The sequence below is a fragment of the Plecotus auritus genome (assembly GCF_963455305.1).
Source record: "Plecotus auritus genome assembly, chromosome: 9".
NCBI lineage: Eukaryota > Metazoa > Chordata > Mammalia > Chiroptera > Vespertilionidae > Plecotus > Plecotus auritus.
This window is the reverse complement of record NC_137783.1, coordinates 25,475,498-25,486,664: the sequence shown is the minus strand read 5'-3', so window position 1 is coordinate 25,486,664 and position 11,167 is coordinate 25,475,498. Positions and strand designations below refer to the sequence as shown.

The window sequence follows — 11,167 nt, the reverse complement described above, 5'->3', positions numbered from 1 at the left end:
CTGGCTTAGGCTCACCGAGGGCTCCCGGACTGTGAGAAGGTGCAGGCCAGGATGAGTGACCGCCCCCACCCCCCTAAGTGCACATATTTTATGCACTGGGCCTCTAGCATTAAAATATGTGTCCTAACGAGTCCACTGCATTTAATAACTTTATAGTAAATGGTTTTAATTCCTACCAAGTGTGTAGTTACTATCTTTGAAAAACAAGTGAGTAAATATAGCAAGCATCAGGCAGGAACTTTCTGAACTGTGTCAAGGTTAATAATAAGTAAAATGTTATAAGTAGAGAAAGGACAGCAACAGCTGTGCAACATTCTTGGAAGCAGGGATTTTGATAGCATGAAGTCAGACAGTGAGCTCAGTTTTGCAGCTACTCTGGCTGAACAGAGAACCCTTATGATAATTACAAGGAAAACTACCTTTCTTTTATAAATTACAACTGTATTGCACTTGAAATCTGATGTCTGCAACTGGAAAATCAGGGGCATGTGGAGCAATGTTGGAAGAAGACTCAGATCAAACCTACGAGAACGTCCTGGCTGAGATTCAGTCCTTTGAGCTACCCATTGAAGCTACTTTAAGGTAGGGCTCCTATATAATTTATTGTTTCTTCCTTAGTGGCAATAAGGTAGTCTTATTCACTTCTTTTTACACTTTTCTCTATAACAGAATAAAAATAGTTTTAAGAAATAGTTACAATTCTGTGTACACCTAATCTCAAAGTTTCCTTATCCTTAGAGAAATTACAATAAATAAGTAATCCACTTTTTTTGGCATTATGTTTGTTTCCTGATTCATCACAACAAGTTTAAAAAATAGAAGTGACTTTCAAGTGATTTAAAAGGGCCTCATGCCATCTCCAAATAGATATTCCATCTCATTTATATGAAGTTTCCATTGTTTTCTCTAAAATACTTCTTAGTGAAAAGTATTTAATGGAAAAAAATGAAAAAAAATTAGACATATTAATAAAACCAATTTATGTTTGGTGGATGTGAGTTGTAGAAAAAAAATGCAGACTATTGTTTCTGATCAAGTATCTGGTGACTTCTCAGATATGTATTTTTTAATTTACACTTAAGACTTAAAAATAGCTTCATTGGTAATATGGGGATTAATTTGCAGAGTTCAAGAACAGGATTGAAATAATAGAGAATGTTTCTTTGTGCTAGAAGGGCACCTTTTAACATTTAATTCTTTCCGACTGTCTGCCTATATCTGACAATCAGTGTGGGAATGGGATGGCAGTCACTGAATGTGATAGTGACAGTCAATAAATATTTGTTGACTAATATTTGTAGATTAAGTGAAAAGATGTTTTTTTCGGCAGGTGTTGTCTCTTCATTCTCAGAAAGGTCCCAGGGCCAGGAGCTTTGAAATTCACTAGTTTAAATCAACATATTTCTACCAAGTATTCAAATTTGATTTTGCATTAAGTATATTTTGATTCTCTTCCAAAGGCCTAGGGGTAGTGTTGTAGGCATGGGAAACTTTGATATATATTGGTTGTTTCTTGGATTATCAATATGTAAGTCAGTTGCAAAATCCTTACAACTTCATTATAATTAGTCTTTATACCTTCATTTTTTTTTTTTTTTGAGCATCATGTGGAGAAGGGCAAGTAATTTTAATATCCTGATTCAACAGTAGAAGAAACCAGAGCTTTTTACTAATGGGAAACTCAATTTTTTTTTTCCACATGGAACATACTTTATACTATACCAGCACCTTCTAAAACGTGTGCATTTGCCTGATGGCTAGGTCAGAAGTCTAAAGAGAAACAAGAGCAGGGGGTGAAGGGAGCCTGGGCGTGTGTTAGTTACTTTGGCCTCTGCTGCCACGGCTGCTTCAGAGCCTTGGCCTCAACCCCTGACCCTCTTCATCTCTCCCCTGGTCTCACACTCTGGCCAGTATCTACAGACTTCTTCCATCCCTGGAACCATCAGCCAGTCTTTCTCTGGCATTGGACCCGACATCCTATAAGGTTCTTGGATCTGCTCTATCCTCTGTTCTTAGGGCAAATATCCCCAATCTTTACCTGGTTTTCCTAGAGAAAAAATCAGTGTAGATTTGCAGTCGCAGCACTGTCCCAGCATCACCCTCAAAGGTGGAGACATATTTTCCCCAGGTGCCACCCTGTCACCACCACCAGTGGACCTGGAGGGCCCACTGTTAGCTTCGTGTTTAGGTTATTAAATGAGTGGAGAACGCTTTTCCAAAGCCTACTGTGAAAACATCTCAATGCTATTTTGGAGGATAGACACAGAGCTCCTAACAAGCCTTTATCTGGGACACTGTTAGCCAAAATCGGTTTTCTGAAACTGTTGCTAAAATTATTAATTAGATGAAGACTTCTTAGGTTGGCATTCAGTGCCTTTCTACACACACCTATGCATGGCATCAGTAGTCCAATGTCAATTATTCTGTTCCACGGGTCTTATGGAACACATGAGCTTATGTGGCCAAATAGGAGGGTTGGAAAATAAAGACAGGCCTTCCATTTTGGCCAAACTGGAGTGTTGCCTGTTTGACATACGCTCTGAGATTTTCTTCCTCCAGGTGCTCACTGGTTCCCTTCCTTTATTATTCTTCGCTCTTCCTCCTGCCTGCCAAAATCCAGCCCATCTTGCAAGGCACAGCTCAAATGTCTTTCTTCTATGAAGCCTCTCCTGATTCCCCCACCTGATGTGAACATTCCATCCTTTGAAGCCCCAAAGAATCCAGGGCATTTTGACTCACTTGGCTCTGTGTGTGTGTGTGTGTGTGTGTGTGTGTGTGTGTGTGTGTGTGTGTGTGTGATTTTGTATTATAACCATTATCAGAGAAGAGATTCCTGAGGGGAACACCTAGGTCTTATATCTTGGGATCCTCTGCAGAAGCATCTACTGTGCCTGGCACATAGTAGCTAGGCAGAGAGAATGGGTTTGGCAGGAGTGGATTGGCTGGCCCTTGTCACGAGGCCCTGGAATGGACAGTGAGGGTGGGGTTAGGACACTGAGAGGAAGGGTTTGGGAATACAGGAGAGAAACTGTCTCCGGGAAAGCCCTGCACCTTGGAATTGAGGTTGAGAGAACATCCAATAGTTCTGTTTGTTTTTCTGTCACAGAAGAAAGGCATTGCTTCACCAAACATTTTCTATTGTAAAATCCTAAACTCCATTAGTTTCCTCTTCCTGCACCCCTTGTTTTTTAGGTAGGAAATCTGTTCAGATGAGGGTCAGGTGGGGTCTGCTTTTCTAACAAGGAAGCTCAGAGAGCTCAGTGTCATGTCAGGATGGCCCAACAGCCCTTTTTTTCACAGTGTGTGCACGCCTTCCTGGCACACTCACCTGCACAGATCACCTGGGAGAAGGGGTCTCCTTCACCTGAGGAGTCATGAGGGGTTGCTGAGACCAGGAGTCATGTTGTTGGGGATAGTCAATGGCCCACAGTCTCTTTCACCCTGTCCAGGCTGCATTCCCCCTAACTCTTCACACTTGGCTACTCCCGAGTAAGCTTCTCCCAGCCCGTCTCCTGCCTGACTCCCCCAGTGGGTTCTTGGAGGCAAACATTCTCAGGGAAAGCTCCTTTGGCCTTCTTTTTGTTTTGGTGGAAAAGTGAAGAATCAGATGATGCTGAAGTCCTGTGTTTGTTTTCATTCTATGGTTGAAATGGGACCACTGCCCATAATATTATGTTTCAAGGATAGTTTTAGGGGTGATCTGAGGCACCAGGATTTTTCCATGGTTTATTTGTGATGCTAATATAATACCCATTAAAGACATTGCAGGCAGCTATAGCAATTGAATTGAGGAAAAACATTCCAGGGTGGACAGTGGAATTGGATATTAGCCATGCAGATGGTGAATGAATTTAAAAGGGAGAAATATAAAGAAAGGCCTCCTACTAGTGCTTGCATTGTACTAGCATGGCTTTGCTTTGGTCATTCAAAATCTTGTGCTGTCAGATTGTGGGTAGGCTGAAACTCACTAGCAGGTGAGGTCTGGGGTTAGTTTTGCTGCCCTCATCCTTTTGCCCTGGGCATCACTGTTTTCATAGCGTTACCACGGTATGCTAATTTCCATGGGATTTTCTCATTTTCTTTAGGTTTTCTAATTTTTCACTCCAGTTCCTCCATTTGGCCTAGATACATTTAGTTCCTTATCAGGCCCTCCCTTTATGGGGCTGTCCCTGGTAAGCTTCATGGCTGTTTGGAACTACACTAAAGAAAACTGTTAGTACCAGTTTCATTTAACATTACCAACGTCTTTGAGTAAGGATGGTCAATAGGTCTCACCTAGCACATCAGTTCCAGTGCATTGGTAGTGGTTGTCTGAATCCCATGCTGAGAGTGATTCTGATAAACTAGTCATGGCAGCTATGGTATTAGGATAGGGCAGTAGCAGTGTTCATAATATTTATCAGATTTACCCTAGAACTTCCTGCTGCCAGGCCTCACCCATTTGACCTGCTCTCCAGTGAATCCAGACTCCAACCTGGACGTAGCCATTATGCCTCTTGGGGTCCTGCAGGGGTATTGTTAGCTTCTTAGTTACATGTTCCAAAACTACAGCAAATCTAAACCAATTTGGGTTCAAAAGTTGCAGTGTGTGTCTTGTTGCTCTAGCTGGGCCCAAGATAAGCAAATCATGGACACATTGAAGGGCATGTGAAGTTAGTAGGAGGTAGAGAAAGGGGACATATCCGAAGAAAGCCCTGCAGATGGTGGGGAAAATAGGAGGAAAAGGGAATTGTACAGATGACGTACCAGAAGACATTTCTGAAATTGTTTTATGATAACATGATTGTTTTACACTTGTATTCACAGACTCTCTCGGGCACTTTTCCAAAAGCTGACCATGAAGTTTTACCAGTTTAAGGGCAAACAGGACATTGTTATTTCTTTGACTTCAATGTTTTCAGGAATGAAGATAACATACCTTTAGGAAATGACAGAAAACATTTATTTAAAGAAGAAAAAAGCAACTCACAACCTAAACTGTATACACAATAAAATTTTAGGATGACATACTAAAAAATATGATTGGTCAAATTCAACTGTAGATGTTCTAAAATGCTCTTGCTCTTTATATCTTCAAACATGTAAGATTTCTATTAAATCATATTTCATTAAGTATATTGGTTAAGATCAAAGGCCTAGGTTTTATTAAGTTGTTTGATTTGGTCCTTAGTTTCTGAAACTCTGAAATGGGGGTTATAATAAAACTTATCTCAAATGGTTAATGTATATGAAATGCTTAGCACAGCGCCTGCCTAATATATTGTAAATGCTTAATGAATATTAGCTCTCGTTATTATGCCTAATTTACATCTGGGAAATACATTCCAGTATACTTTAATAAATATGTACTTTAGAATATTGATGCAAACAAGCAGTCACAGCATTAAGCCAAGTGCAGCTGCATAGGTTCCACAGAGATGAGCCAGCCCTGTCTGAGCTTAGCACAGAGCCTGCCACAAAGCAATGATTCAAGGAAATAGTTGTTGAATAAACAGATCCGGGGCTAATTATATTTGAACTCCTCTGAGATTGGCTCATATTTAAGAAAAACTGAATTTATTTGGCTTCAATTTCACATTTCCTTTTATTGTTCTCCACCGTGGGATCCAGATCTTTATGGGACAACAGATTCCTGGACATAGTTTTACAGCAGGAGTCCTCCCAGGCCTGCCCTGGACTCCGCTGATACTCTCTTGCACTTGCAGAGTGTGGCCACTTGGTGTCACTGCACCAACAAGGCAGAAGCTAGGAGTGCTGCTGTCAAGACATCCCCAAAGAGTGGCTAAAAGGCCGCAAAAAGGGGTTAGCTTATTAGCGTCCATGTATAAAGACTGCCTGTGCTTTACATTTTGGCACAGTTTTACAATTATATAATGAGGACCCTGAAACCATTTAGGAAACACCTGAATGATATTAGCAGTATTGAGAAGCTGAAGATCAGGAAGTCAGCTACAGGGTTTCCAGGAATGGGGAAGGGAATCTTTCTGTCGAGTTGCACCCTACCTCATGAAACATGCGCTTGCAACATTCAGCTTAATGTCAGAAGTATCTGCATGTAGATCATTCATTTAACAGCTATTAGCTGGGCTGGGCAGTAAACAATACAGACGCTGTTTTTGTGCCTGGATGTGGAGACAGACCCGTGATTTATTTACCACCACATGTGCCTCAAAGGACAAGCACTACCTCCAAGGACAACAAAGAGGTGCTTGACTTAAAAGCAAGATCTGGGAGGTTCACTAAAGTGGATCAGGAACCAAGAGTCTAACCCCGTGGTCGGCAAACTGCGGCTCGCGAGCCACATGCGGCTCTTTGGCCCCTTGAGTGTGGCTCTTCCACAAAATACCACGGCCTGGCCAAGTCTATTTTGAAGAAGTGGCGTTAGAAGAAGTTTAAGTTTAAAAAATTTGGCTCTCAAAAGAAATTTCAATCGTTGTACTGTTGATATTTGGCTCTGTTGACTAATGAGTTTACCGACCACTGGTCTAACCCAAAGACATGGACCCATTTCCTCCTCCACAATAGAAAACAAATTTCAGGCAGTTTCTACCAGTTGAGCATGCAGAAAAAAATGAGGTTCAGGTTCAGAAAACCCTGACACAAAGTTAGGATATTTTGTTAATGATTAAAAAAAAGAACATTTATGTGTTGGTTTTCTTTTTATTTTATCAAGAGGAAGCTAAATTCTGGGCTTCCTGGTTTAATAATAAATGCCCGATAATCCTAGTTTTCAATGCTAATGTTGATTGAGCTCTGGGCTAAACATTACACATATATTACCTCCTTGAATCACTACACAGCTTGGTGAACTAAGAACTATTATTGTCCCTAATTCATATTTGAAGAAACTGAGGCTTACACGAGTTAAGTAACTTTCCAAAGGCCCAACATCTAGTAAAAGATGAGTTGGAATTCCAACCCAAGCAGTTAAATGCCAGACCAGGGCAGCTGCCTTCTACAGCCGCCTCCTCAGGGAAGGGCTTTCCCAAGGTTGGTTATTAGTCTGAAGACAAGCGACTTCATGACTACGAGTTAATTGACAGGTGAAAGCTTTAATTCACTGGTTAGTTTCATACTGACACAGAATGCAGCTCTTGCCCTGCCAGTCTTCCTGGTGTGTCTTTCCCCTGCCAGAGGCCTGAGGAGAGATTTGGGGTGGATCTCTGGAAGTCAGCATCCACTGCCTGAAAAAGAACTCAACATGCAGGTGCAATCTGCCCGTGTGTGCCCTACCACTGTCCACCCTCCTCAGACCAGACTAAGTCATCTATCCCTCGGGGAAAACAACTTCGGAACATTCTTCGTGGCTGACTTTTTAACTAAAGAGAAAAACAGGAACTGGCTAATAGGTCCATCTTCTCCAACCCACTGCTGTGTGGCTTTGGACAAGTGACTTAATTTCTGTAAGTCTCAGTTACTTCAGATTGAATTGGAGATAGTAAAAGTACCAACCCCACAGGATTGAAATTAGGTTTTAGTAAAACTAGTACTAACTTAATTACCAATTAAAGTACTAATTCAATTAGCAAAGACTAAATTAGATAATATAAAGGTCTGAAGGCTTAGCAAATAGTGCTCAATAAATAGCTAATATGGCTTTTATTTTGGCCTATAGCTGAAATTCTTAATTTTAGAGCCTTTAGAAATGTATCACTTTAGAACAGGCTTTTTTGGGGGGACACATTTGTATATCTATGTCCATGGTTAAAATTTACATAGTTATTTAGGTTATTCAGCCTTAATCTTAGAAAAAATCTTCAGGTACTAACGAAACTGTCAGAAGTCACAAAGGGAACCAGCAAAAGCTGTTTCAGAAGGAGAAGTGGTATATGGACTTCCTCCCTTCTTGAATTGCAGGGAAAATACTGCTGTTTATGGTGAGGCAATCTCTATGGGTAGGTGTTGAAACAGGCTAGGAGTGAGGAGTGCATGAGCAGGGCCGGCTTCCCATGACAGGGGCATCTGGAGCTGGATGGATGGTGGCAGGATTGGTGAAGAAAAGGGGGAGTGGTCTGGGTAATGAATGCTCAGGAAAGGAATGCCCCGTCAGGAGACAGGTGCCAAATAAGAAGCTGCCCCGTGCCATATGCCCCACTCCTCTTACCTTGCTTTCCTCTTCAGAGCAATGAACTTTGGCCATGCACATTGACTTAGCTAGGATAGCCTGCCATTTCCTGCAGAGGCAACTGGCTTTCTATTCTCTTTATAGCAAGGTACAAAATTTGTCTTCATTTCTTGTGTTTCAGTTTCAATTTTCAAAAAGTTTATATTGTTCTCTCAAGAGCTGAACCTGCAATTCAGATGTGATAACACCAGGTGCCCCAGTAATTGGAAAGGCAATCAGCTAAGAAAAAAATTTGGTGTTTACTAAATAAAAATCAATGGCAGGATGTGTCAAAACACTGGGATAGGGGGATTTGGCTTGACCCAAGGGTAAAATTTTAAATAAGCTGAGGAATGGATGAAGTTGATATCTTCTGACAAAAGTCTTTAAATATTGTTTCTTGCATTGAAGCTCTTTATAAAAGTGGGCATCAGGGCCCTGGCCGGTTTGGCTCAGTGGATAGAGCGTCGGCCTGCGGACTGAAAGGTCCCAGGTTCGATTCTGGTCAAGGGCATGTACCTTGGTTACGGGCACATCCCCCGTGGGGGGTGTGCAGGAGGCAGCTAATCGATGTTACTCTCTCATCGATGTTTCTGACTCTCTATCCCTCTCCCTTCCTCTGTAAAAAATCAATAAAATATATTAAAAAAAAGTGGGCATCAGGGAATTTGAGGCAATATTTTCTATTAGTGCTACAGATTTCTATTAAGGTAAATGAATACAGCCACATTATATGATATTATATTTAATGTCAATGTGTAAAGAGCAAGTTTGAGGAAATTAACTTTTTACAATTTGATATTGCCCTACTTTCTAATTGTTACCAATTACAGGTTAGTCAGACTCTTGCCTTATGCTCAGGCCTATTTGGAATGCTCCTTTCCAACCCATCCTGACCTCTTTCCAATGGCTTCAGAGCTTCAGTATTGTCTGGTTTCAAAACCCTTCCAGCTTTCTCTTAGCTATGTGCAGAACTCTATGAGGAACTATAGGGAATTGCAAAATTTAAAAAAAAAAAAGTCTTCCTGAACTTAAGGACCTTAACATGGTGTGACTGTTGGTGAACTTGGGAAGAGATTTTTTGTGTGTGTCTGCATATTCTTGCAGCTCAAAAAAAGTGGGATTTCTCAGAGATGATCTGAATTCTTCTGTGCCATCAAGACCATGGAAACAGGCTTGCGATGGGGTTTCTGGTACAATGAGCAGATGGAAATAGTAGAGCCTCCTTGGTCTTCCAAGCCTACAAGTGCTGAGTCAGTGGTATTTTGGTTCCCTGGGGGCCAAGTGTACAAAAACGATATCCCCAAATGTATGAAAAGGAATCAATCAAAACAAGTGCAAACTATTAAAACAGTTGTTGGTGGAATGGATAAATGTGCTACATTGAATCTAGTGTCATTTACAGATGGGGAGACTGAAATGTAAAGAGATTAGGTTCTTGCCCAAGGTCACCCCGCTGTGAAGTGAGGTGAAGGTGCAAGGAATTACCTTGAGGATGCCTGTCTTCAGAGCTCATGCTTTTAACTATTATGCAATACCAGTATACCACCTCCCAGGATTTTTGTCGGGAGGAGGATGAGATAGGCTTCTAGTAAAAGCTCACTGAAGAGCCAAAACCGGTTTGGCTCAGTGGATAGAGCATCGGCCTGCGGACTGAAGGGTCCCAGGTTCGATTCCGGTCAAGGGCATGTAACTTGGTTGCGGGCACATCCCCAGTAGGAGGTGTGCAGGAGGCAGCTGATTGATGTTTCTCTCTCATCGATGTTTCTGACTATCTATCCTTCTTCCTTCCTCTCTGTAAAAAATCAATAAAATATATTTAAAAAGAAAAAAAAAAAGCTCACTGAAGGGGGTGAGTTACACAGCTGGATAGTAAAGGGCTTCGAGGACACAAAGGGAAGTTCAGAGCCCTGGATTAATGGAGGCCAGAAAATAGTTGTCCTTCAGGGCTAGGTTTGCACTCTTCCCGATTAAGCTTCCTCAGTCTCTGCTTTAGTCACGACAAACTGGTTTACTAAGCGTCCCATAAACATCATTAAACAGGACTCTTCGACGCCAGTACCTTCGTGCAAGCCACCCGCCTCTCTTTTCTTCTGTCTCTGATGACCTCTCCTGTCAAAAACTTCCACTGTCCTCATCCCAGCTACAGCGACGTGGGGGCACTCGGATTCAAGGACTTTCGCATGAAATCAAGCATTGCCCCTGGGCCTCTCTTGCATCTTTGCTACCAAGTGTCACAGTTCTTCGTCATTTAATTTTTCTGGCGCTTATAGTTTACTTCCAAGTTGGGTGGCCTCTGCGAACTTCCTGTGGGCAGGGACGTAAATCCACCCAGAGCGGTCGTCATGGTCTCCCTGGGAGTTTTCCGGTTCATTCCTAAAATAAATATTATGCCCAACACAATTTTGCTTTTCATGAGGGCACGTTTTCCTTTTTCTGACTCTCCACCACCCAGGGTCCATCAGGTCTCCTGGTTAAACTTTCCCGTAGCTTTTACTGCAGGTTGAGGGTGATTATTTGCCGTAGCAGAGGGTCTGGCACACAGAGAACAAGGATATATGTTAAATATGTTAAAGGCGGGGTAGTCACAGACCGCAACTGGGGCAAGTGGCGGGGCTGAGCGCGAGGGGACCCGTCTCCCATCCTCGCCGTCCACGCAGCACCTTGGCCTTGGGAACGTGCCAGTGCGCGGATCCCAGGCTGGGCGGCGCGCACGCGCGCCCCCGCGCCCGTCCCGCCCCTTGCGCTCGGGCCGCGCGCCGTCCGCCCGGGAGCGCGCCTCGCCGGCTGCCCAGCTTCCAGCCAAGATGGCGGAAAGCAGCGAGGGTATAGGCAACGTCCCGGAGCATGAGCGGATCTTGCAGGAGATCGAGAGCACCGACACCGCCTGCGTGGGGCCCACTCTCCGGTAAAGCTCTCATCCCCGCGGGACCCCGAATGGCCCCCGCCGGCCTCTCCTCAGGAGCGGGGCGGATAGCCCGACAGGTGGTGCGCGCGGAGGCGGAGGTCTGGGACCCTGGCCCGGCTGGGGCGGGGCCGAACTGGCGGCTGCACCTGTAGGCA

The 11,167-nt window shown here is 43.2% G+C and overlaps 1 protein-coding gene across 3 annotated transcripts in view; it reads left to right on the top strand.

Annotated features, from left to right (window-relative positions):
* Positions 1 to 315: 315 nt before the first annotated feature.
* The window catches only part of EXOC6 (exocyst complex component 6), a 141,075-nt gene continuing 130,223 nt past the window's right edge, over positions 316 to 11,167 (top strand). The window contains exon 1 of one of the 3 annotated variants that reach the window (XM_080642157.1): positions 316 to 582. In XM_080642157.1, coding sequence (XP_080498283.1) covers positions 461 to 582 — 122 coding nt within the window. In that variant the 5' untranslated portion in view covers positions 316 to 460. Of the gene's footprint in view, positions 583 to 10,706; positions 11,013 to 11,167 lie in introns of those variants that run through there. The other 2 variants (XM_080642158.1, XR_013959069.1) reach the window with 2 other exon arrangements.